The sequence below is a fragment of the Quercus suber genome, unplaced genomic scaffold (assembly GCF_002906115.3).
Source record: "Quercus suber isolate HL8 unplaced genomic scaffold, Cork oak 2.0 scaffold_725, whole genome shotgun sequence".
NCBI classification, from domain to species: Eukaryota; Viridiplantae; Streptophyta; class Magnoliopsida; order Fagales; family Fagaceae; genus Quercus; species Quercus suber.
The window spans coordinates 258,134-281,793 of NW_027070165.1; the positions used below are offsets into that span (position 1 = coordinate 258,134).

At 33.3% G+C, this 23,660-nt stretch overlaps 1 protein-coding gene across 2 annotated transcripts; it reads left to right on the forward strand.

Moving 5' to 3' along the window:
- Positions 1–7,192: 7,192 nt before the first annotated feature.
- Positions 7,193–17,081, forward strand: LOC112019916 (uncharacterized). 2 transcript variants are annotated; one of them, XM_065766609.1, is made up of 4 exons: positions 7,193–7,363; positions 10,356–11,048; positions 15,903–16,234; positions 16,371–17,081. In XM_065766609.1, the coding sequence occupies exons 2-4, from the start codon at positions 10,444–10,446 to the stop codon at positions 16,856–16,858; spliced, it is 1,425 nt and encodes a 474-aa protein (XP_065622681.1). In that variant the 5' UTR covers positions 7,193–7,363; positions 10,356–10,443; the 3' UTR covers positions 16,859–17,081. The 2 variants fall into 2 exon arrangements, with proteins under 2 accessions (XP_065622681.1, XP_023908226.1); XM_024052458.2 differs by lacking the exon at positions 7,193–7,363 and adding an exon at positions 9,503–9,698.
- Positions 17,082–23,660: the final 6,579 nt, after the last annotated feature.

Consider the following 23,660-nt stretch of genomic DNA (forward strand, 5'->3'; position numbering starts at 1 on the left):
TCTTTTTTATTAATCAAAAACATGGTCTTATTATTAGGGTTTTATTAGTGTATGTGGTATGCCTTTTGGGTGTATGTTAGTAAACTATTTAATTTTTTTTTTTTTTAATGTAAAAGCATAAAAGTGATAAACTTTTTTCACAATTTTTTCAATATTTTATAAAAATTTTCTTTAAATACATGATTAATTCATTAACCTACTTTAGAACATCCACATTGGTGGAGGCATAAATTTAGCAATATGACTTCATAAAAAGTTACTTTATCTATTTTATCTTCTCATTTTACAAAATACCCAACATCAGTGGTTTTATTTTAGCTTTCAACATAATAAAATAAAATAAACAACACAATAAAATAATATATCTACTACATTAAACAATTCATTTATTTATTATTATTTTCTTCACTATTTTCAAGCACTGCAGCACTGCCACCACAGACACCCAGCAACCCCAAACACAAACACAACCCCAAATCAGCCACAACACAAATACAAGAATTGCCTCCATAGTCCTCCATTTGATTAAACACAACACAAACACAAGATATGCATAGTGGATTTCATCGAATTGATGACTTGCCAAGCCAAGTTGAACTAGCGAACTTTTTCGCGCGAGGTCAATCGTTTCATTGTAAGGGTCAAGGGACTGGGCCAGAATATCGTGGGCTATGGCCTAGTTGAAGAATGATAGGGTTTGGAGGAAAGGGATGCCGTGGTGGACCCCAACGCATTTCTTGATGACATGGTGGACGATGGAAGGGGCGATGGGATGAACGGTGGAGATTTGAGAGAAGTCAAGGGAGAGAGTGCTTCAGTAGGTGATGGCTGACTGAAGAGTGAGCTTGGCTGAGGAAGATGATGAATCGGAGCTTGGGTGAGAGTGGAGAATGTTGGAATAGAAGAAAAAACAGAAAGGAAAAATATATACATTATTTTAATGAGAGAGATAATAAAATATATTATTTGATTTTAGCTTTTGAGTTACTGTGCACAATATGCACTGTAGCTGAGTAGGTAAAAATTTTAGGCCAAAATGCAAAACTAACCCTCTAAGTTTTACCTTTTGTTATTTCAGTATTCTAAGTTTCAAATATAGTCAATTCAGTACCCCGTTAGTTTTCCGTTGAGTGCTGTCATTTACTAACCAAAACAATGTCGTTTTGGATTTTTTTTTTTTAATTTTTAATTTCTTAATTTAAAAAAACTGAAAAATGTTAATTAAAAAAAAAAAAAAAACATAGAGGAATGACGTCATTCCCCTGCCCACTGAAAAACCAAACAAATCCCCACCCCTACCCAGCAATATGATAGGATACGCTAGCCTCAAATGAAACCGATATTTGAGGAAAAAAATGTTAAACCAATTTATTAGTTTATTGATTTTGAGCATATGGTTTATAATCACACTCGTTGTTAGGTTTAGAGTATAATCAAACTGAGTGGATGCATAGGTGACAATGGAGGTTGGAGCTGTCACTGCTATGCGGTATGTGAAGGATGGCATCAGAGCTGCTAGGTTGGTAATGGAGCATACAAAACACACTTTGATTGTTGGAGAGCAAGCCTCAGCGTTTGCCACTTCAATGGGTTTTCCAGGACCCATAAACCTTAGTTCATCTGAGTCTATGGCAAAGTGGAGTAAATGGAAGGAAAATAGCTGCCAACCGAATTTTTGGAAAAATGTTGTTCCTGCAAATGGTTGTGGCCCATATCATGCAAGGATTCTCTTTGCTCAATTTTGGGGTCCGTTTGGGAGTTTATAAAGGAATGGAATGAAATGATTATTAAATGAATGAAATAGAATGGAATGAATTTAGTAGGGAAAGGAATGGAATGAAATGGAATTTAAAAGTATTGTTTGGATGTTATAAAATAAAGAAATAGAAAAGAATGGAATGGAAAGTAAGTAACACCGTTTGGAAGTGACATTGGAAGGAATGGAATGAAATCATTTTATAATACTCCTCATTTTAAAGAACGTAAAAAATAATCAATGAAAACTTATAATTGCTTTGAAATGTTTAGTATTTAGTGGATGATGTGAAACTAATTAGCCACAATTGGGTCTGTGTTAGATTATTGAATTACAATATAGTTTTGTCAAGGTGAATAGATTGCATCACGCTAATCAATAATTTAACAGATGAAAATAATGGCATGAAAAATTGACAATAGCACAATTTCTTTATTTCAATTTGCAAATTTTTTTAGGGGTTCCTAGTTTTAGATTGGATCTTTTTTGGCTGGTGTGCTTTACAATGGATTTGATAATTTAATACATGTCCATCTCCCAAATTCTTTAAGGAAGAAAGAAAATTTTATTGTAGCTAAAAAACAAGTTATGTATATTTCTATGTTGCAAATCAATTCACGCATCACATATTTATTCTCAACAAAATAAAATATTGTCTAACAATGTAAACAAATCTCTTTAAAAAAAAAAAAAAAAAACTCTAGTAATGAGTCTTGCCAAAACAAAACAAAATAACATAATCTATTCCTAAACTAAGGTTGGCCAAAAAATCCCACACTTTTTTAATTTTTAGACCTAGACATTAGTGTCAATAAGACACATTTGCCCTCATGATCTGGGCAACCAAAGAACATCTCCTTATATGTTGGATTTTCCATAAAAAATATGTAGGCCTCAGTCTTTGATATTGAATCTAAGTCCAATATGCCTAAAGCTGCGTGAACTTCTGCTCCATATGACTTTGAAAAGCACTTTGCCATAACCTCAGTTACCCTATCAATTGCCTTCAATACATTATCAAATGATTGGGAAATTATATTCTCGAGTTCATCATCTTTTGACAGTCGTCTTTTCTTGCTTTTAGAAGACATTGCATCTTGTGATGACACTCGAGAACGTGCAACATTAATTTCTAGTGACCTCTGATCATCTTCCACTTCAAAGTTCTCCAAAGAAACATCATTTTGAGATATCAAATTATCAATCTCATCAATAGTGGTCGATGCATCATACTTAGCACATTTCTCCTTTGCAGTTTCAACATGATCACCTTTTGCCCTATCTTTAGCCCAAAGTTGTGTCATCTTAGAGTAGTTGGGTATAGATGTTGTCATCCACTTTTTGGCTGCAGGTTTAGACTGTTACAAACCAAGATAAATGGTTAAACAACAAATATAATTATGTAATACAAAATTAAATTCACAAAAAATGGTAATTTACCGCTATGAGTGGCTCCCAAACTTCTGGTTTAGTTGTCCACATATTTAAAGAATCATTCTATCCAAAACCACTCAATCCATCTTTAAATATGTTATAGCATTCATGAAAATTCTTCTTCAGTGTCTTCTATCGATTTTTCACCTTATCCTTGTTAATCTCCATGTCAAATTTTTCAACCAACTCTTTCACTATGTCATCATATGCCTTAGAGGTAAAAGTTCCGTTAACTCTACAACCTATGATCACCTGATGTAAAAAAGCATCCACTAAAGCATTATCCATAATACTACTCCATTGTACTTCTTTACTTGGATCTCCACCATTCTTCTTTGATATCTTACCTATGCTATAATTAATAAGACAAAAAACACATATAAAATATTGTGCAAATATTAATATTAATTATCAAAAGATAGAGAGCAATATCAAAATGAAAAGAGAAATTTGCATAACATTTAGTTCTAAGTAATCGAAACATAGCATAGTCTTAAACGACATGACAACAATAAACCCAAAAGCTATCACATTTGGACATAGTTTTGTCACATGGCTGATGCTATAGAATCTTTTATAATATCTCCTTGCCTAGCATCCTCATCATCTTCTCTTGGAGTAGGGGCCACATGTTCACGATGAGAATGCAAAAGCTCTTCATCAACTTCAGCAATAAGACTTTCATTAGGATCGACACCCATTAAATAATTATGAAGTATGCAACATGCTAAAATGATTTCATTTTGGGTGTCAATACAATAATTAGGCTTTGTAGTACTTGCTGTGATAGGAAATCTCTTTTTAAGTACACTAAATGCTCTTTCAATAGCAGTGCACAATGACGCATGTCGCAAATTAAACAATTTTTTAGTATTTTCAAGGGGACGAACAGAGTACTCTTTTAGATGATAACACACTCCCCTATAAGGTGCAATCAAACGACTTCTATTCATGTATCTCGTATCAACAGGATAATATTTACCTAATAAACAATAACAACCATTAATTATATACTACAAATTTTTTAATTATAAGGAATACACCCTAATACGTATTTGAATTAAATTTACCTTATGGGATTTTCAAGTTATCGTTTCTAGTTAAAGTATTCTTTATTATTCTTGAATCTGAAGCAGTTCCTTCCCAACTTGGTAATAAGTATGTGAATTTTAAATCAAATGAGCTTGCCGCCAACACATTTTGTGTTGTGTAACCCTTCCTACCTTGATATCTTGGTGCATTCTCATTAGACACTTTAACATGAACATGTGTTCCATCAAGTGCCCCAATACAATCCTGAGATTAACATTATCTCTCAAAAACATTTACCTTAAAATATATTTGTATTAAACTACTATCAAATATAAATTATATGCATGATATATTTACCTTAAAATATGAGTTGAACCTACTCCTTTGTAGTATTTAAAGTGGCACTTGGGTTCCATCAGGTTGTCGAAGGAATTGATCCTCTAACATAATTATTGATCTTAACACGTTATGAAAATGGCGACTAATAGTCTCACTAAAATGATAAAAAAAGGACATTGTACGAGTCGTCTGATTATGTGCTAGTATGTGAAGAAACTTGCCAACTTGCTATTCAATCATGGCACGCTGTGTGTCTTGAAGATCACCATCTCTCCGTAAAATGTCACACAAACCTTGAAAAGCTTGTGGACCCATGCATATTACATCATATCATTTTTCACTATTCTTAAGTCGAGACATTAGTTCATCACGAACTTTTTGTCTTTCTATGGTTGATTGTGTAGGAATGTGGAGAACACGTCTTCTTTTTAGTCGTTGCCTTTGATGGATAACGTAACACAAATAACGGCATGTAGCATGAACCAATGCTAGTTTCCGCATATAGTCCGAAAAAATTATAGTCTTAAGTACCTCATGATTCAAATCCATCTAAGTAAAAAAATAGTTATGTTATTAGTCCAACTTAGAAAATTATGGGCACATGTTCTAAAAAAATAGTTACGTTATTAGTCTAACTAATTATGAATGTGTTACAACTAATCTAAAACTAAAACTGTTAAACTATAAACATTAATTTTGTTTAGGATTCAAAGTGTTAAATTATAAAATTATCTTTCACCCGTGTTTATGTTGCAAACATCCCACAATAGCACTAGATTCACAGCCATGGCAGCAAAGAGAAAGATGTGTTTTATACTTTTTTTGAGGACTAATATGTCAAATACTTTAATGGTAGCAAACAAAGTTCTAAGCTACTCCAACTCATTAAAGTATTAAATTACTATTATTTTAATTAAAATACTTTTCATTTAACTTTCTTCTCACCCGTATTTATGATGTAGACATGCCACAATAACACTAAATTCACAGCCATGGCAACAAAGAGAAAGAGGTGTTTTGTACTTTTGTCAAATACTTTAATAATAGCAGGCAAAGTTCTAAACTACTCCAACTCATTAAAGTTCTAAATTACTATTATTTTAATTAAAATACTTTTTCATTTTACTTTCTTCTCATTTAAATTGTTTTTACCCTTGTTTTTTTTCTTAACCACACACCTGTCTTTTGTCTAAACCTGTACACTAGCTTTTGTAGACATTTCCTCTTAACCATACACGTGGTGAAGCCTTGGTGATATTAACTAATTGGATGTTTGAATTAAAACTGCAAGTGTAAAAAGCAAATCAGTTGAGTAAAAAGCCTTGGAGACATTGCTTCTTAACACGACACTTGCTTCGTAAATAACAGAAGAAGCAAAGAGGAATCAGAGTAAAAAGCAAATCAGTTGAGTTCTCCAGCAGTTCTCACTTTCAAATTTACAAAGTTCTACAGCAGATTTTTTAGCAGTTCTCACTTTCAAATTTCTAAATACAATTTTTCTTTAGCTGTACAGGTAACTTTCTTTGTTTCTTTTCTTTTCATTTTTAGGTGTACAGAATGCAGTTTGCTTTGGTTTTTAGGTGTACAAAAACACCATATATCACTCTCATGAATGACTAGCAAATAGTTCATTAAAAAAAAAAAAAGAGACTAGCAAACAACCGAAAAGAAAAGAAAAAGATAGACATACTTGGTTTGAGCAATAACCGAAAATTGTAGCAGACAAAAGAAAAAGAAAGACCAAGGGCAGCAACTTCACTTTGCAGAGGATGAGTAATATGTGCAAGAATGATATCTATATATTTTTTTACGGCTGAATGAGAAAAAAAAGGCTGAATGAGGAAAACAAGGGCTGATATTGAAGGGGGGTATTTTAGGGATTTTAACAAAAATTTCATTAAACCTAAACTTATTTTCTCCCATTCTTTCCAATTTGGAGGGGACAAAAATTTGAGATTTTGAGAGAAAAGAGAGGAATGAGCATTCTCTCTTAATTATTCCATTTACTCTCAAGTAAGGGAATGAATATTTCATTCTCTGTTAAAATTCTTAAACAAGAAATGAGAATAATATTCTAAATATATATATATATATTTTATTCTATTCCATCCCTTCCTTCCAAATGGAGCCCTAGATACCTCAACCCCTCAAATTTCTCATAAATCAGTTTCATCTAAGCTAGGGTATCATATCATACCCTATCAGTAGGTGGGGTTGCTTCTTTTTTATTTTTTTTAATTAACATTTTTTAGTTTTTTAAATTAAGGAAAAAAAAAATCTAAAACGATGTCGTTTTGATTAGTAGGCAGAAGCACTTAACAGAAGATTAACAAAGGACTGAATTGACAATATTTGAAACTTAAAAGATAAAAATGACAAATCTCAAACTTAAAAGACTACAATAAAAAAAGGGTAAAACTTAGAGATTAATTTTACATTTTTGCCAAAATTTTACCAATACCATCACTGATGTATCACATTTTTTGTAAATAGTAGTGTCAAAAATAATTATTTATCTTTTTTGCACCACCTCTATCAGTGCTCTTATTATTAAAGACGCGCTTCTTATAATAACTCTGCTATGAAATTGTTAAAATTTTTATATATCATTACCGTAGTCCCTCTCTCTCTCTCTCAAATCAAAATATTTCTCCACCTTACTCTCATTTTCTTACTCTCTCTCTCTCTCTCTCTCTCTCTCTCAAATCAAAAGTCAAATAGCAGTGTATCTTGCATTGCGGGAGCAATTCGAACCAGAGATTGACTTCACAAGCTTTCTTTCTCTCTCCAAAAGCTTATCTGGTAACTATTATTAATCAATTTTTCCTCTGATTGGTTTGATCATGTAGTTTGGGTAGGTTGTCTTAGATTTTGATGATAGTTGGTTTGTGTATGATGATTTATTTTGGTGGATAATTCAACTTAATATGAGTTTTAAACAAGAAGGATTTGGCTATTTCTGGGACAAGGCTCACGAATTCCATGAGCACCAAAACCTAAACCTTATGGGCGCTCCACTCCAGTGTTTGACAAAATTCCCCAAAGAACACAATCTTCAAAAATATCTCTAACATTGTCATTGAGTTCTTGTTTATCCCTCAAATATCTCAGGCATGCTCACTAAATTTCTTTCATCCGGGGGAAGAGTTGGGGTGGGCTGTCTTGCTAATTTCTAATCATGGGCTGAATTTTTCTAATCATGCTCTTTGTTAAATATAGTTTTGATGGGTTATTCTGTGTATTCAAGCTCCGACAATCCAATGCTCCGCTAAAAATAGAAGGGACTGGATTTTTTGATTTTCACCTTCAAGAGGTAAAGCTCTGTATAATTGGGAGAGGAGGGTTATCAATTTTTGGCAAAAATGAAAACATTTCTTTAAAAGTATAAATCTTCCTAACCAAGAAGAGTATGCATGTGAGCATCAAGCATGGGTTATCAACTTTCTAAAGAAAGAGTAACTTATTAATTTATCCAAGAGGACTTAGCAGTATCAGTATGCAGAAAATTTGTGGTTGGAAAAAATCTCATGAGGAAAAATTTTATAAGACCTGTAATATTTTCTCATTCAGAATATGAGCCACCATCTCTAACATAGCCACCAGTCCATTTTATCATGACTATTTATTGAGAGATTTGTTGCATTATTGTCATCATAGATCAAAAAGAATCTTTAAACCATATGTTTGTCTATATGTTGGTTTCAATGTGTGTGTGTGTGTGTGTATATATATTGGCCATTTGTCTGCAATAATACTGCACTATCAGTCATTTCTCAACTTAAGCTATTCATCTCTTTCAAAGATATATTTTGTCATTGATAGCCCAGGTACTCTGATTATTTGTTAATGCCAAATAAGACTTCATTGGCAGTAATACTAGTAAATTCATTGAAAAATTCTTCTGGCAGCTACTTCAATACTTTTTTTGCAAATACATTTATTTACTCCTTATACCAAAGGATAATGCAGTTTTTTGCATCGGTAAATTTGTTGATTGCCTTTGACATTGCATGAGATAGCAACCACTCACGGTGCAAGCAAACTAAGGACCCCTCTTTCTCTATTATTTATTCATTCTCACACACACACACACACACACACATCTTGGTTTAGGCTTCTAAATACTTTATGGCCATCTAATTTATTTGATATTATGATTATTATCAAATGTCAATCTAAGGGTACATTGTGTAGTTACGTCTCTCCAAAAGACCTTTGTACTTATAAATATATTATAATGTTGTCTTGTGCTACACAATATCACTACATTGCCTACTATTATAATATGTGAGTGTGAAATTTGAAAATTATCTTAACCTCTTTGCTACATGTATAGGTATTGTCTAGAAAAATCTTTTGTTTGACTTTAGACAAGCTCAGTCAAGAAAAGATATTGTTATATCCAAACGTTAACAAGTTATTAGCCTTAAGATTGGATACAAGTGACTCCATGCATGTGTCATGAACTTTCTTAGTGTCAAAAACTGCTAATTTTGTGTCTATTCACCAGGTCACCTTAATGACTTGTCCTTATTGTAATTGTTTTTTTTTTTTTTTTACTTTGAATGTATTTGTAACGGTCATGCCTTTTTTCCCAATATTATTTCACAAATTGAAGAGTGTCGTCAAAACTGGTGCAGCCAGGAATTTTTTTGAGGAGGAGCAAGAAATATGGACTGTTTTAAGTTCTCACTACTATATTGGTATCGCCTAGTTTTGAGTTACTTTTCACTGAGTTTAATAAGAATACAAGATTCTTGTCGTCAAATATAACTAGAAAACAGCTTAATTTAATTGCTCAAACAAAATAAAATAATATTATTTAACAAAAATCTACTCAAACCCAACTGACAGTTGGAAACCAAAACTGAATAAAATATTATTTAACAATTAGTGAATAAAATAAACTACTTTACCCTTTCGAAAACGTCAGACTACTTTATCTTAAGCTACTTCTTTTACTCTTATCAAAACATGGAACTGATATATCAATCAGAAACTAATAAATGAAGTTAATGAACAACGGAAAGAGAGAGAGAGAGAGATACCACGGCGGAGTTAGATTGGCTAGTTCGGTCTTCGACGGCGCCGACAGATCACCGATCAGACTTGCACTTGCACAACTGCATTTGGCGAAGTAAGGGAAGCTTTTTTTTTTTGTTTGTTTTTTGTTTTTTTTTTTTTTTTTTTTTTTTTGTTTTTTGAATTAGGTTTTATATTTTGGAAGTACAGGGCTGTGAAGTTTGGGATTGTTTTATCTACTTAAGATGCAATTTTTTTCTCTTTATTTGGGGTCAGCAATTCAGAAGGGATTTGGGCTTTTTATTTTGGAATTTGTAAATTATGGGCTAAAGAGAGGGCTAGATGCTTGAGGTTGACATTTTCTTTCTTATTGTTGTTCTTGGTGGCATTTTTAATGCACTGAGTTCTACTAACCTACAATGTTTGGAGGACTTAATAATTTATTGAAGTTTGTGCCTTGACTATTTGGTCATTTATACTTTACATTAGGCAATTTCCATATTTAGAGACCACGGTTTCATAAAACTCTATGTTTGTTCATTCTTAAATCTTAATTGCAAAATGAGAAAGATTCAGCCAAAAAAAAAAAAAATTGCAAAATGAGAAAGTTATAGCATAAAAAGCTATGACAAAACTTTTGTTAATTGTTTGTGCATGTTTCAGGGTTGTCGTGCTAATCAACTCAAGTTAGTTTTGTGATATAAGTTCCTATGCTCTTTTTTTTTTTTTTCCTCACTGTTCACTCCTCTAATATATTTCAATGACTTTGCAGTTTTGGATTGGATGCATTTATTTTACCTTTGGCTATGGAGAGATGAATTTGCTTAATTACAAACTTGGGTGCAAGTAAGAAACTAAAAATGGCAACCCCATTAGTGCCATTACTCCTTCAACTCTTCCTCCTCATCCTGCTTTTAATCTCAATCCACCAATCACACACATCCACCGCATCCACAATCCAACTCCCATTCTCCATATACCCTTACTCACTATCAGTCACCGACTTCGGAGCCACTGGCGACGGCCTCCACTACGACACAGCTGCCATCCAATCCGCCATCAAAGCCTGCCCCACCTCCCACCACATCCAATGCCATGTCACGTTCCCTCCTGGAACCTACCTCACCAGAACCCTGTTCCTCAAATCCGGTGTCGTGTTGGACATCAAAGAAAACGCAACCTTGCTGGGTTGTACAAAAATGGAGGACTACCCAAAAGAATTGCGGGAATGGTATGTGGTGGTGGCAGAGAACGCAAGTGATGTGGGAATCACCGGTGGAGGCGTGGTGGATGGACATGGATTGGGTTTTGTGAAGAGGTTTAATGAGAGGAAGAACGTGATGGTGAGTTGGAACACCACTGGAGCTTGTTTAGGAGATGAGTGTAGACCCAGGCTTGTTGGTTTCATTGACTGTAAGAATGTCAGGGTTTGGAATATCACACTGACAGAGCCTGCTTATTGGTGGTGCGTATATACTATGCTATACTCTTATTACACTCTAGCTTTTCCCCTTTTTATAATGATTTTGTTGTCGTTCAAAGTTAGCTATTCTTCTAGGATTGATAGTTTATGTGTGTCATATGGTGGAAGAGTTGATGTTTGTTGCATTTCTATCCTCTGTCTTTTCAATATTTCTTCCACCGCCCACCTTTGTTTTTGTCCTTCTTGTGTGTTTTCTTTCTGTGCAGTTTTTTAGTTAATTGTATTTATTCTAAATTTTTACAATCAACTCATTAGGTAAGTAAGATTAATTTACTATGCTTCTCTCATCATTCAAAATTAGTGGGCTGGTTGGGTTTAGATGTGTCAATATGTCCAAACAGATATACTTTTTTTTTTTGGATAGATAAGATAGATTTCAACCTAAGAAATTGATATTTTTGTTTTATTAATTTGTAATGTCCACCAAAATCAGCCTAGTAATATGTTTGATATATATTTTATTTATTTATTTATATTTAACGAGATTGTTAATTTAGATATTGATTCCGGGGATATTGCAAAATAATCTCAAATAAGAGGGTTGATTGTACTTGAACAAATTTATGGTTTAGGGTTAATATTACAAATGACGTCTCATATTTTAAGGTAACACTTTACCTATAGTTTTTCTCTATGTTATGAATGTATGCCTTCATGTAGAATTCCTTAATTAACCTGTATACATGTTACTTTAATGGTGTATATATATATATCAAAAATAAAATATAAATATTGATTTATAGTTGTTTATTGGTTAGTTTGAATAAGTTCCCTTTTAAAGAATTTTTGTTACAAAATGTATAATGGGAAACTATAATAAAATTTTTTTTTCTCCCTTGTAGAGATTTGTACTCACCCAAAAGAAAAAAGAAAAAATTTGATATTTCTGTCAGTGACTGCGATAATTATAGATATAGAAAAACCATTCCAAAACAAATGAATTGCTTCTTCATTTTCATTTTCTTATTGAAATTGAACCCTTCGTAACAATGCACAAGGTTAGCACTTGCAAAAAAGTATTATAATCCTGTCCAAGTAAAACAGACTCAAATCACATGAACTTGTCAACAAAGTAAATGATACAACTTTTGTGTGGGTCCCGCTTAAATGGATTTTTTTTTTTTGGGGGGGGGGGGTGCTCCTGCATAGGGGATGGTATATGCCGGTCTTTATAGCATTTCTCTCATCTGACATGTGGGACCCACATGTCAATGAGAGAGATGCTGTATAAGATTGGTGCGTATGAAAATTTCTCCCTACATAGACTTGTTTGCCTATGGTTAGTTGAAAATGATTGTCTCATTTGAGATTGATCAATTTTATGATTTAAATTAAATATTATAAATCTAACCATGTACAAATTTTCATGTTGTTTGAAATTTTTAAATGATGTGGCAATTAATATCTTAATCATAAAATGGACTCTCATTAGGCTAGCAACTCATGTACAAATTCTTTTTTATCTAAGTAATAGATGGGATATACACTTTAGGAATTTTGCAGGTTTAGAAAATAGATTACGAGAATGTTTCTATCTCTTTTAGATGTCTATCTCATTATGCACTCCAAAAGCATCCTGATTTCGAGCAATATGAAACAATTAAGGAAAGGAAACCTTAAGGGTATAATCACCACACCAAACATATGTCCAGAATGGGTTGATTAATCGTGCAATTCAAGATTGGGAATTGGAATCTCTCTCTATGTTCTTAGATCTACTGTATTCCATTAAGGTGGGGAGGGCTGAGTAGATAAGTTATGCTAGAAGCCTGCCTTCGATTCAGAGAGGCTTTGAGGTTCAATCTTTTTATAGAGTGTTAGTTCCCACAGGTGGTGACAGTTTCCCATGGAAGAGTATTTGGAAACTGCTTGTCCTTTGTAAGGTGGATTTTTTCCTTTGGGTTGCTGCTTTGGGGAATATCCTCACCGTGGAAAACTTGGAAAACCTGAGAAAGCATAACATTATTTTGGTGAGCTGGTGTTGTATGTGCAAGAGGGATGAGGAGACTGTAGGCCATTTAATGTTACATTGCCCTATTGGTAGAGAATTATGGGGTTTGGTTTTTAAACTTTTTGGGGGTGGAGTGGGTGATGCTTAGAAAGGTTGTCAAACTTCTAGCTTGTTGGCAAGGTAGTTTTGGGTGTCATTGAAGCTGTGATATATAGAGAGCCATTCCTCACTGTTTGATGCGGTGCATTTGGAGGGAAAGAAATGCAAAAAGCTTTCAAAGATGTGAGTGGACAACTTTTGAATTAAAAGCAAATTGACCTTGTCGAGTGGATGGTAGCTGCAGGGAAGTTTTCTTTTTCAAATTTATTTTAGATCTCTTGTATAACCTTCAGCTATTATACTTCCTGTGTACTTGTTGATTCTTTTTTGAATAAATATTATTTACTTATCCAAAAAAAAATCCTAAGTAAACAAGTTGTGACATGCGCTAGCATCTTGCAATGATCAGTTCCCATTTAGCTACAAATTGAGGTTTTTCTTGTTCACTGTATTTTATTTAAATTTTGTTTTGTTTGTTTTGTTTTGTTTTTTTTTTTTTTTTTTGTTTTGTATTTTTTTTTTTTGGGGTTTTGAAGACAATAGATGATCAGAATCCCATGGTTGAATTTCATCTGAAACACGATTTCGAAGTTGTAAAGAAATATGATTAAATCTAGGATGTCCAGTTTTTGGGCTGGGTTTTAGGTGGGACTTGGTATACAACCTATATAAAATTAGTAATGGATTAGAAAATTTAATCATTTAATCGAGAAGATATGATGACATTGAGGAAAAATGTTATTACTAAGTTTGATAATTTATATTAAGAAAAGAGAGAAGAGATGATTGATATTTCAATCTAATACTTATGTTTTTATCCTTTATTTCCTTAGGGGTTAAGATGTTAATACTTAATTGCTAGGTAGTGGGACAGAGACTGGGTACTAGAGCATTGGAAATTGTTTTAAACTAGTCACTAACCTATGCAAGACAGTTCAATGAAAAAGATTTATATTCACATATTGTAAAAAAGAACATACTCAATTAGAACTTGTTCAGAAACCTAATTCAATTAGAATTTATTAAATTTTGGGCTGTTTTATACAAAAAGATGGTGAGTTCAAATTAGTTTAAACTAACATAGTTTAGCACTATTTGTAACTCTCTCTCTTACACACACACACATATGAAATGATAACAAGGAAAAATTTGAACTTTCAAAACCTTATAGACATGATTTGATTTGATTGTTTATAAGACTTTTCTTGCAATAGAAAGAACATGTTTCTCTTTACATAGAAATAAGTTAGTATTTCTTTTCCATTAAGACATAGGAATTAAAGTTTTATATTTAGGCATTGCTATTAAGAGTTTGGCGGGCTCGATCATAATAGGAATTTTGGGGTTGAAATATATGCACAATGTGATTATGTTTGGATGCTGGAAGATGTCTAATAACTTTTAGGGTGTGATTTATATGTATTGAGATTTAGTTTGTGTTGGTGAGGGATTGTAAGCGTGCTTGTGGTTTACTAGGTTATTGCGTATTGTTAATATAACATATACTCACCACCCAAGCTTTCATACCATTTTGTTGTGGAGATAAATACTTTAGGGAGACTCCTTGAGTAGTTAATATAGCATATAGAGACACACTTAACCTAAAAGACCTAAGCCTAATGGGTATGAGTTCAACTATGTTATATTAACCACTCATTCTTTTTATTATTATTATTCAATGTGGGACTTCACTCAAACGTGTATATCCAACAGAAACAATGATTGTCTTGTGCAAAGAGGGCTTCACTTGGTTTAATGTGGAGATGTCATTGCAAGAAAGAAGATTGCTTAAGGTGGAGATTTATGGGAAATTGCCTTAGATTACTATTTTAACTTAGTTACTCATTACATTTTCTTTCTTTTCTTTTTTTTGATCATGAAAGGAAATTATTTTATTTGCTAAAGAAGTAATTTGGTATCACTTAACTGCCAAGAAATTAAAATTAAATCCTTATATATAGATATTTTGTTAAGAGTTTGGTGGCTCCAAAGTACAATCCAAGATATTCCCCTTTATCTGGGAAGTAACTTTGTAGTTTTATTTTTATTTTTGCTCAAAAGCTTTGTAGTTTTACTTGGACTGAAAGATGCATGCATTAAAATATATGCATAGTGTGAGAACATGGGCCTATGGTTGCCCCTTCTCATGGGTGACTTTGTTGCTATGGTTCATTTATTTCTACCAAGGCCAACTTTTTGAAAGAGAAGATTCACTTTTAGGAATAGAGGTTTTCGATAAGTTGCTCGTAGTTTTTTGTTTTCTTTTTCCCCTTGAAATTGGGTTGGTGTACATTGTACTTTAGTACAAGATTGAAAGGAGTGCATTAGATGGATACCAAAACATTGAGAATGAAGGGTGCTTTTAGAGACAAAAGGCCCTAGGGCGATTTATAGTATGTGATCCATGGATCTATGATCAATATATTTTTGAGATTGAAAGATGTCTATTACAATTTGGGGTCAAAAGATACCTACAGTGACTGAATTGAGTGTGCTTTGGGTGGATCAGGATTTGAGTTATTTTGTGTTTGTGAATGATTATGAATTGTTTGTGTTTATAAGGTTTTTGAGCGTTGCTTGTGAGGCTGGTGTTCATAATTTATATTGTTGATAGTCAAGTTTGATTGCAATTGCCTTGGTTTTTTAGTCCATGTGTCATTCATCTTCCTCTTTTATGTATTTGTGCTTGCAACTTGCTATTGGATTTATAAACTATGATTCATTGGTCAATTGCTTTGTTTTTATATTGTATCACTCTTAATTATAGCCATGAATCTGATGAACAGCTTGCATATAGTACGGTGTGAAAACACATCAATTCATGATGTTTCGATTTATGGAAACTTCAATACACCTAACAATGATGGGATTGATATAGAGGATTCAAATAATACAGTCATTACAAGGTGCCACATCGATACTGGAGATGATGCTATCTGTCCAAAGACATACACTGGCCCTCTTTATAACTTGACTGTGACAAACTGTTGGATTCGAACAAAATCTTCAGCAATCAAACTTGGTAGTGCTAGTTCATTCGATTTCAAGGGTCTAATTTTTGACAGTATCACAATTGTACAGTCTCATAGAGGGCTGGGATTGCAGATACGTGATGGAGGTAACACTCATATTGCTTTTCTTGTATTATTGAGAATTTGTCTTGAATGATTGACAAGTTAAGCTCCATTTCACTTTTACACTTCTTTTATTTATTTATTTATTTTATTGAAGTTTTAAGCATTCACCCTGTGTAGGAAATGTAAGTGACATTACCTTCTCAAACATAAACATAAGCACAAGATACTATGATCCTTCATGGTGGGGAAGAGCGGAGCCTATATATGTGACAACATGCCCAAGGGACTCCAGTGTAAAGGAGGGTTCAATCTCAAATGTAGTTTTTATTAACATCACTGCAAATTCTGAAAATGGTGTGTTCTTATCAGGTTCTAAACATGGGCTACTAAGCAATTTGAGATTCATAAATGTGAACCTGACTTACAGAAGATGGACAAATTATTCTGGTGGATTGATAGATTACAGACCAGGATGTCAGGGACTTGTTAACCACAGCATCGCTGGGATTATCATGGAACACATTGAAGGTTTGGAGGTTGAAAATGTTAACATGAGATGGTCTGATCACCAATCAGGACACTGGAACAATCCTCTTGATTTCAGGCCTTCAACTGTGAGTAATATTTCTTTGTTTAATTTTCGTTCAAGTTTGTACATAAAATGATAGCGGCATGCTTAAGCATGGTTTTGAAATCTGGATTGTTTAAAGAATCGCAATAGAGAGAAGTTCAAGGATTTTGAGGTTGGATCGGGGTTCAACTAAGGTCAAACTGTTATGTGTCATTTAATTTTTTAATGGTTTTTGTACCTAAATTGTATTTATATGTATTAATTTCCTATTCCTTATCAATAAAATACATGTGGCCCAATGATTTGGGCTTTGGAAATGCTTATTTGCCTGTTACATGCTCCTCTCTCCACTTTATGAGGTAAGGATAATCAAAATTTGAATCCTCCTATTTCATTATTGTGAATGTCGAATTGTTGAAAAAAGAAAAGAAAAAAGACGTGTCTATAGATGTATCATGTATGATATAGAACACATTCTTATGAATCTCATATAAGGTTTTCTGTGATTGAAAGCATGGTAAGTGGTGATAACTTTTCCCTTAAGTGGGTGGTTTATTATTATTATTATTATTTTTATTGAGAAATTTTTGAGCATGTGGTTATCCACTCCTTTTATGGTTTAAGTATTACCATATTCTTCCTTGACAAAATTTATTCTTAACATTGAAAGTAACAATTAATTATGATCTAGATGAAATTCCATCTCCAATTATTGCTGTATAGTCTCCTAGATCTAGTTGAAATTCCAGCTCCAATTATTGCTGTAAAGTCTCTAGGAGGAGCTTTGACACCTAATTGTCCAAAGTTAGGCAGAAGGATGTTGGCAAAGGCGTTGGACATGAATAAGGTATACGGAACTCCTTCAACCTCATCTCTGGATGCTAGCCTTGAGCTGAAAAAAGCTTGCAGTTGGCTCTACTGCATTGGTGCTGTGGGAGGGTAAGGTTTGAGTATGGAATAGAGCCTATGGGCCCAATCTGAGGAGGTGGAGGGGCCTATCAACCCATCAGTCCTGACTCAACACATGGATAAGAATCCGAGGAGAGACAAAGAGGCTGACTCCCCGAGGAGTCTGAAGAGCGAGCATTTCTCAGATTACTTCGAGCAGGCCACTTGCACTAGAAGACAAAATTCCAAAAAAGACGAAATACTGAAGATGGAAGAAGACATGCTAGCAAAGAAGAAGAAAATTATACAGATAAAGTAGCTATCACCTCCGTATTTAATGCAATTCATCAATTCAGTTGGTCACGTTAATGAAGGAATGACTCCTGAACAGTGTTTTCATAACTTGCAACACATTTTTCATCTCTAGCAAAACGCTGATGGGACAAGCGTCCAAAGGAAAGTCAAAGTGGAGGTCTAGGATGCAATTCAGCTGACTATATAAAGAAAGGAAACCCTTCAAGAACAGGAGACGAGAAACTGAAAAGAAACACTTCCTGTGTAGTATTATCTTGTAATTAAAACTTGAAAAATATTATATGAACTGATGTTCCTTGGCCTAACCTAAGGAATGTTAATCTAAGAATTTGCTACTCTCCGGTACCTTATGTTATATTTTTCCATTCACTATCTTCTAAAACCATATAAGCAGATCAAGGTTGACCTCGGAAGCTCACTCTCTAACAAATTAATTGTATTGGGCCATTATACTTAAAACTTTCTATTTTAGAAGGGCCATAGTATATACACCACACCTACAGACGCTATACAAATCCATTCCAAACTTTGATGGTAGAGTCATGAAACTTGGGACAGAACCAGGATTTTGGTTTTAGGGAGGTGACGCGTGAACTAAAAAAAAAAAAAAAAAATACTCAAACATAAACATAAGCACAAGATACTATGATCCTTCATGGTGGGGAAGAGCGGAGCCTATATATGTGACAACATGCCCAAGGGACTCCAGTGTAAAGGAGGGTTCAATCTCAAATGTAGTTTTTATTAACATCACTGCAAATTCTGAAAATGGTGTGTTCTTATCAGGTTCTAAACATGGGCTACTAAGCAATTTGAGATTCATAAATGTGAACCTGACTTACAGAAGATGGACAAATTATTCTGGTGGATTGATAGATTACAGACCAGGATGTCAGGGACTTGTTAACCACAGCATTGCTGGGATTATCATGGAACACATTGAAGGTTTGGAGGTTGAAAATGTTAACATGAGATGGTCTGATCACCAATCAGGACACTGGAACAATCCTCTTGATTTCAGGCCTTCAACTGTGAGTAATATTTCTTTGTTTAATTTTCGTTCAAGTCTGTACATAAAATGATAGCCGCATGCTTAAGCATGGTTTTGAAATCTGGATTGTTTAAAGAATCGCAATAGAGAGAAGTTCAAGGATTTTGAGGTTGGATCGGGGTTCAACCAAGGTCAAACCGTTGTGTCATTTAATTTTTTTAATGGTTTTTGTACCTAAATTGTATTTATATGTATTAATTTCCTATTCCTTATCAATAAAATACATGTGGCCCAATGATTTGGGCTTTGGAAATGCTTATTTGCCTGTTACATACTCCTCTCTCCACTTTATGAGGTAAGGATAATCAAAATTTGAATCCTCCTATTTCATTATTGTGAATGTCGAATTGTTGAAAAAAAGAAAAGAAAAAAGACGTGTCTATAGATGTATCATGTATGATATAGAACACATTCTTATGAATCTCATAAAAGGTTTTCTGTGATTGAAAGCATGGTAAGTGGTGATAACTTTTCCCTTAAGTGGGTGGTTTATTATTATTATTATTTTTATTGAGAAATTTTTAAGCATGTGGTTATCCACACTCCTTTTATGGTTTAAGTATTACCATATTCTTCCTTGACAAAATTTATTCTTAACATTGAAAGTAACAATTAATTATGATCTAGATGAAATTCCATCTCCAATTATTGCTGTATAGTCTCCTAGATCTAGTTGAAATTCCAGCTCCAATTATTGCTGTAAAGTCTCTAGGAGGAGCTTTGACACCTAATTGTCCAAAGTTAGGCAGAAGGATGTTGGCAAAGGCGTTGGACATGACTTAAGGTATACGGAACTCCTTCAACCTCATCTCTGGATGCTAGCCTTGAGCTGAAAAAAGCTTGCAGTTGGCTCTACTGCATTGATGCTGTGGGAGGGTAAGGTTCGAGTATGGAATAGAGCCTATGGGCCCAATCTGAGGAGGTGGAGGGGCCTATGCACCCATCAGTCCTGACTCAACACATGGATAAGAATCCGAGGAGAGACAAAGAGGCTGACTCCCCGAGGAGCCTGAAGAGCGAGCATTTCTCAAATTATTTCGAGCAGGCCACTTGCACCAAAAGACAAAATTTCAAAAAAGACGAAATACTGAAGAAGATGGAAGAAGACATGCTAGCAAAGAAGAAGAAAAGTATACAGATAAAGTAGCTATCACCTCCGTATTCAATGCAATTAATCAATTCAATTGGTCACGTTAATGAAGGAATGACCCCTGAACAGTGTTTTCATAACTTGCAACACATTTTTCATCTCTAGCAAAACGCTGATGGGACAAGCGTCCAAAGGAAAGTCAATGACTATATAAGTGGAGGGCTAAGATGCAATTCAACTGACTATATAAAAAAATGAAACTCTTTAAGAACAGGAGACGAGAAACTGAAAAGAAACACTTCTTGTGTAGTATTATCTTGTAATTGAAACTTGAAAAATATTATATGAACTGATGTTCCTTGGCCTAACCTAAGGAATGTCAATCTAAGAATTTGCTACTTTCTGGTACCTTATGTTATATTTTTTCATTCACTATCTTCTAAAACCATATAAGCAGATCAATGTTGACCTTGGAAGCTCACTCTCTAACAAATTAATTGTATTGGGCCATTATATTTAAAACTTTCTATTCTAGAAGGGCCATAGTATATACACCACACCTACAGATGCTATACAAATCCATTCCAAACTTTGATGGTAGAGTCATGAAACTTGGGACAGAACCAGGATTTTGGTTTTAGGGAGGTGACGCGTGAACTAAAAAAAAAAAAAAAAAATTTAGGAATAAAAATATATAGAGATTCAATACCAAATACACTATGAACATTTAAACTAGTATCCATTGAATGTTAACAAAATATAAACAAAAGAAAAAGAAAAAAAATATTTGTTTCTTAATATATTTTAAACCAATCATTTAAAATGGAATCTGACATTCTTCTAAATTTAGAAAATATTCTATGATTAAATTTGTACCAAATTTACAATAAATTTCTTTTCAATATCAAAGTTTTTTTTTTGAAGGGAAAATATCAAAGTCAAGTAGTCACTTAGACTTTCTTTTTACTACAAAGCCTAATTTTGACCAAATTTATAAAGTCTTGTCTTGTAATTGTATAAACAAGAAAAGTGAATACAAGTACAATCCCTTTTTGACTAAGTTGGTAGATTGCTGCTTTTTCAATTCTTGCCAATCATTAAACACAATTCATTAAAAAAAAAATTATGATGAAAAAAAAAATGTTTCGGATCTACTATAATCTTTCATTAAATTAAAATAATAAAAAATCTAATATTGAATAAATTGATTATAAAAATATTATAAAAGTTAAAAAAAAAAACGCACACATACTCATATAAGAGACAAATTAATTTAGAATATATATAAATGAGTGATCTTACTAAAGATCCTTAGTCTCTTATTTGTCATTTTGCCCTTAATATTTTACTAATCAAGAAAATATCTTTTTTACTAAAGGATTTTAGTTAAATATAGGGTTGTAAATGAACTAAACAGTTTGGGTTAACTCAATAAAAAGGCCATTTATGTTTGTTTGTATATAAACAAGCTAAGTTTAAGCCTTAATTTTAGGCTTGTTTAATAAACAAGCCAAGTCCAAGCAAAAAACTATGAATTGATTAAAAAAAAAGCTAAATTTAGGTTGGTTGATGAGTTTAGTAATAATTTTGATATGAACTTGAATAATAAACTCAAATCTTACTAAATCTTTAATTAATTGAGAATTGAGACCACTCATCCAAACCAAATAGGTTTGTTATATGCTTAATATGGATTTGATAATATACTTGTATTGGATCTTGATCTCAAAAGTTTTAGTTTTGAGGTTGATATTAAGCTTGAGCTTAGCTTGACTAATGAATCAAGTCAAGCCTAACTAAACTTGAAATATACAAACGCTAATAGAGTAGTGGGATTAAAGCAAAGCAAAGTTGTCTCAATTTTTGTGAGAGTTCACAGTTTATAACAAAGGAAACCACTATTCCTTAATACATAGCAAACCACATCCCCCAATACATTCAAGGGTATCAATGAATGACTTTTTTGTTTTACTTTTCTCAAAATTTTAAGACAACCAGTCAAATACTCGTTGCTTTGGTTTCCCTTGTCATTTCAATCTCTCTCTCGGCAGGAATTCTATTTCCAATATTTGACTGGAATTCATATGAAGTATAAACGTAGATTTTAGTAATGATGTATAAATTTACAACATTTAGTTTCTACAGTTGTATCCATATGAAGTTAAGAAATATGTATGTATGTATTTAGTCTTTCTGTAAATTTACCACATTTAGTTTCTACATTTGTTTCCATAAATTTGATATTTTTCTCCAAATCAATAGGTTTTTTTCTTCTTATTATTCCCAATTCCACAGCCTTTGCATGTGCCTTGTTTTCTAGTTACCATTATGAGTTACGACACTCATGACTCATGCAATGCAAGGGTTCATTGTGGCTTCTTTTTCGTAGGTTTGTTTTTCGTTCATTTCATTTTTTGGTTAAATTTAGAATCATATTTATTAGAGAATTGCTACACCCACAACATTTTTACAACAAATTATAGGTGATAGATTGTTACTAATTCTAATTTAAATCTATCACTAAAATTACTTTTTTACCTATCAGTAACAGCCAATAACAACTTACCACTTAAAATTTGTTGTGAAAGTAATGTGAATATATTGTAAACATAACATTTCTCTATTTGTTACAATTTTCTCAACGAAAAAAGATCTTTGTAATAATTTTGTAGTTAAAAAAAATAACTAGATAAATAATTTTCTATTGGTTAGATTTATCAAAATTAACTAACATTAATGGAGGTATTTAGAGAAAGGATTCCTCAAAATGATTTGAAGTTGATTTTTAGTGCCAAGATTAATTAAATCCATCCTTAAGTAAAGAAATATTTGCAAATATCTTAAGTCTTTTCAAATTTCATAGTTTATAGCTTTGGAATTGAGGATTCTTTCATAATTAAAATGATCTAAGTCGTTCTTTCTAAGTGCTCTCATGCATGTAGTGGCAAGTAAGGTCTTGTGTTTTACTGCAAGAGGTGTGTGGCTTCCTCGAGAATGAGGCCAGCTTTTCTGTACTCTTTTGTCAGTGTAGGGTGTGAGTGGGTTGTCTAACTAAATGGCAGATGAGCTTGAGGAACTGTGGAAGAAATTGACTGTCATCGAAGAAGAGGGTGAAGATATAGTGTTGGGGAGCATTAGTACAAGAGTAGCGAAAGAAGCAGGGAAAACTGCAGAGTCATGAAGATTCTAACCCAGTGAAGTGTGAACATGGAAGCACTAAAGAAAAATATGAGAATGCTGTGGAAAAGAAATAAAGGGATATAGATGTCAATGCCCGGCCTCGATTGAAATGGGGCAGAACAATCACTGCCGTTGTCGCAGGCCCTTGTTCAACCACCTATTGTGGTGACAGCACCCGTGCGCGCGAGGCCCTATTGAAGGGCCCCTCTTGATATGATGGTGTGGTTCACGCGGGGCTTCGGATGCTCTCTCTCTTGGTGGAGGAAGGTATTTGTCTACCTTTGGTCCTTTGGTTTTATGGCAAGAATCTGGGCCAAATTTTAAGGGATTACCAAAGGTGAGTGGAATCGCCACCAATTATTGGGTTTTTTT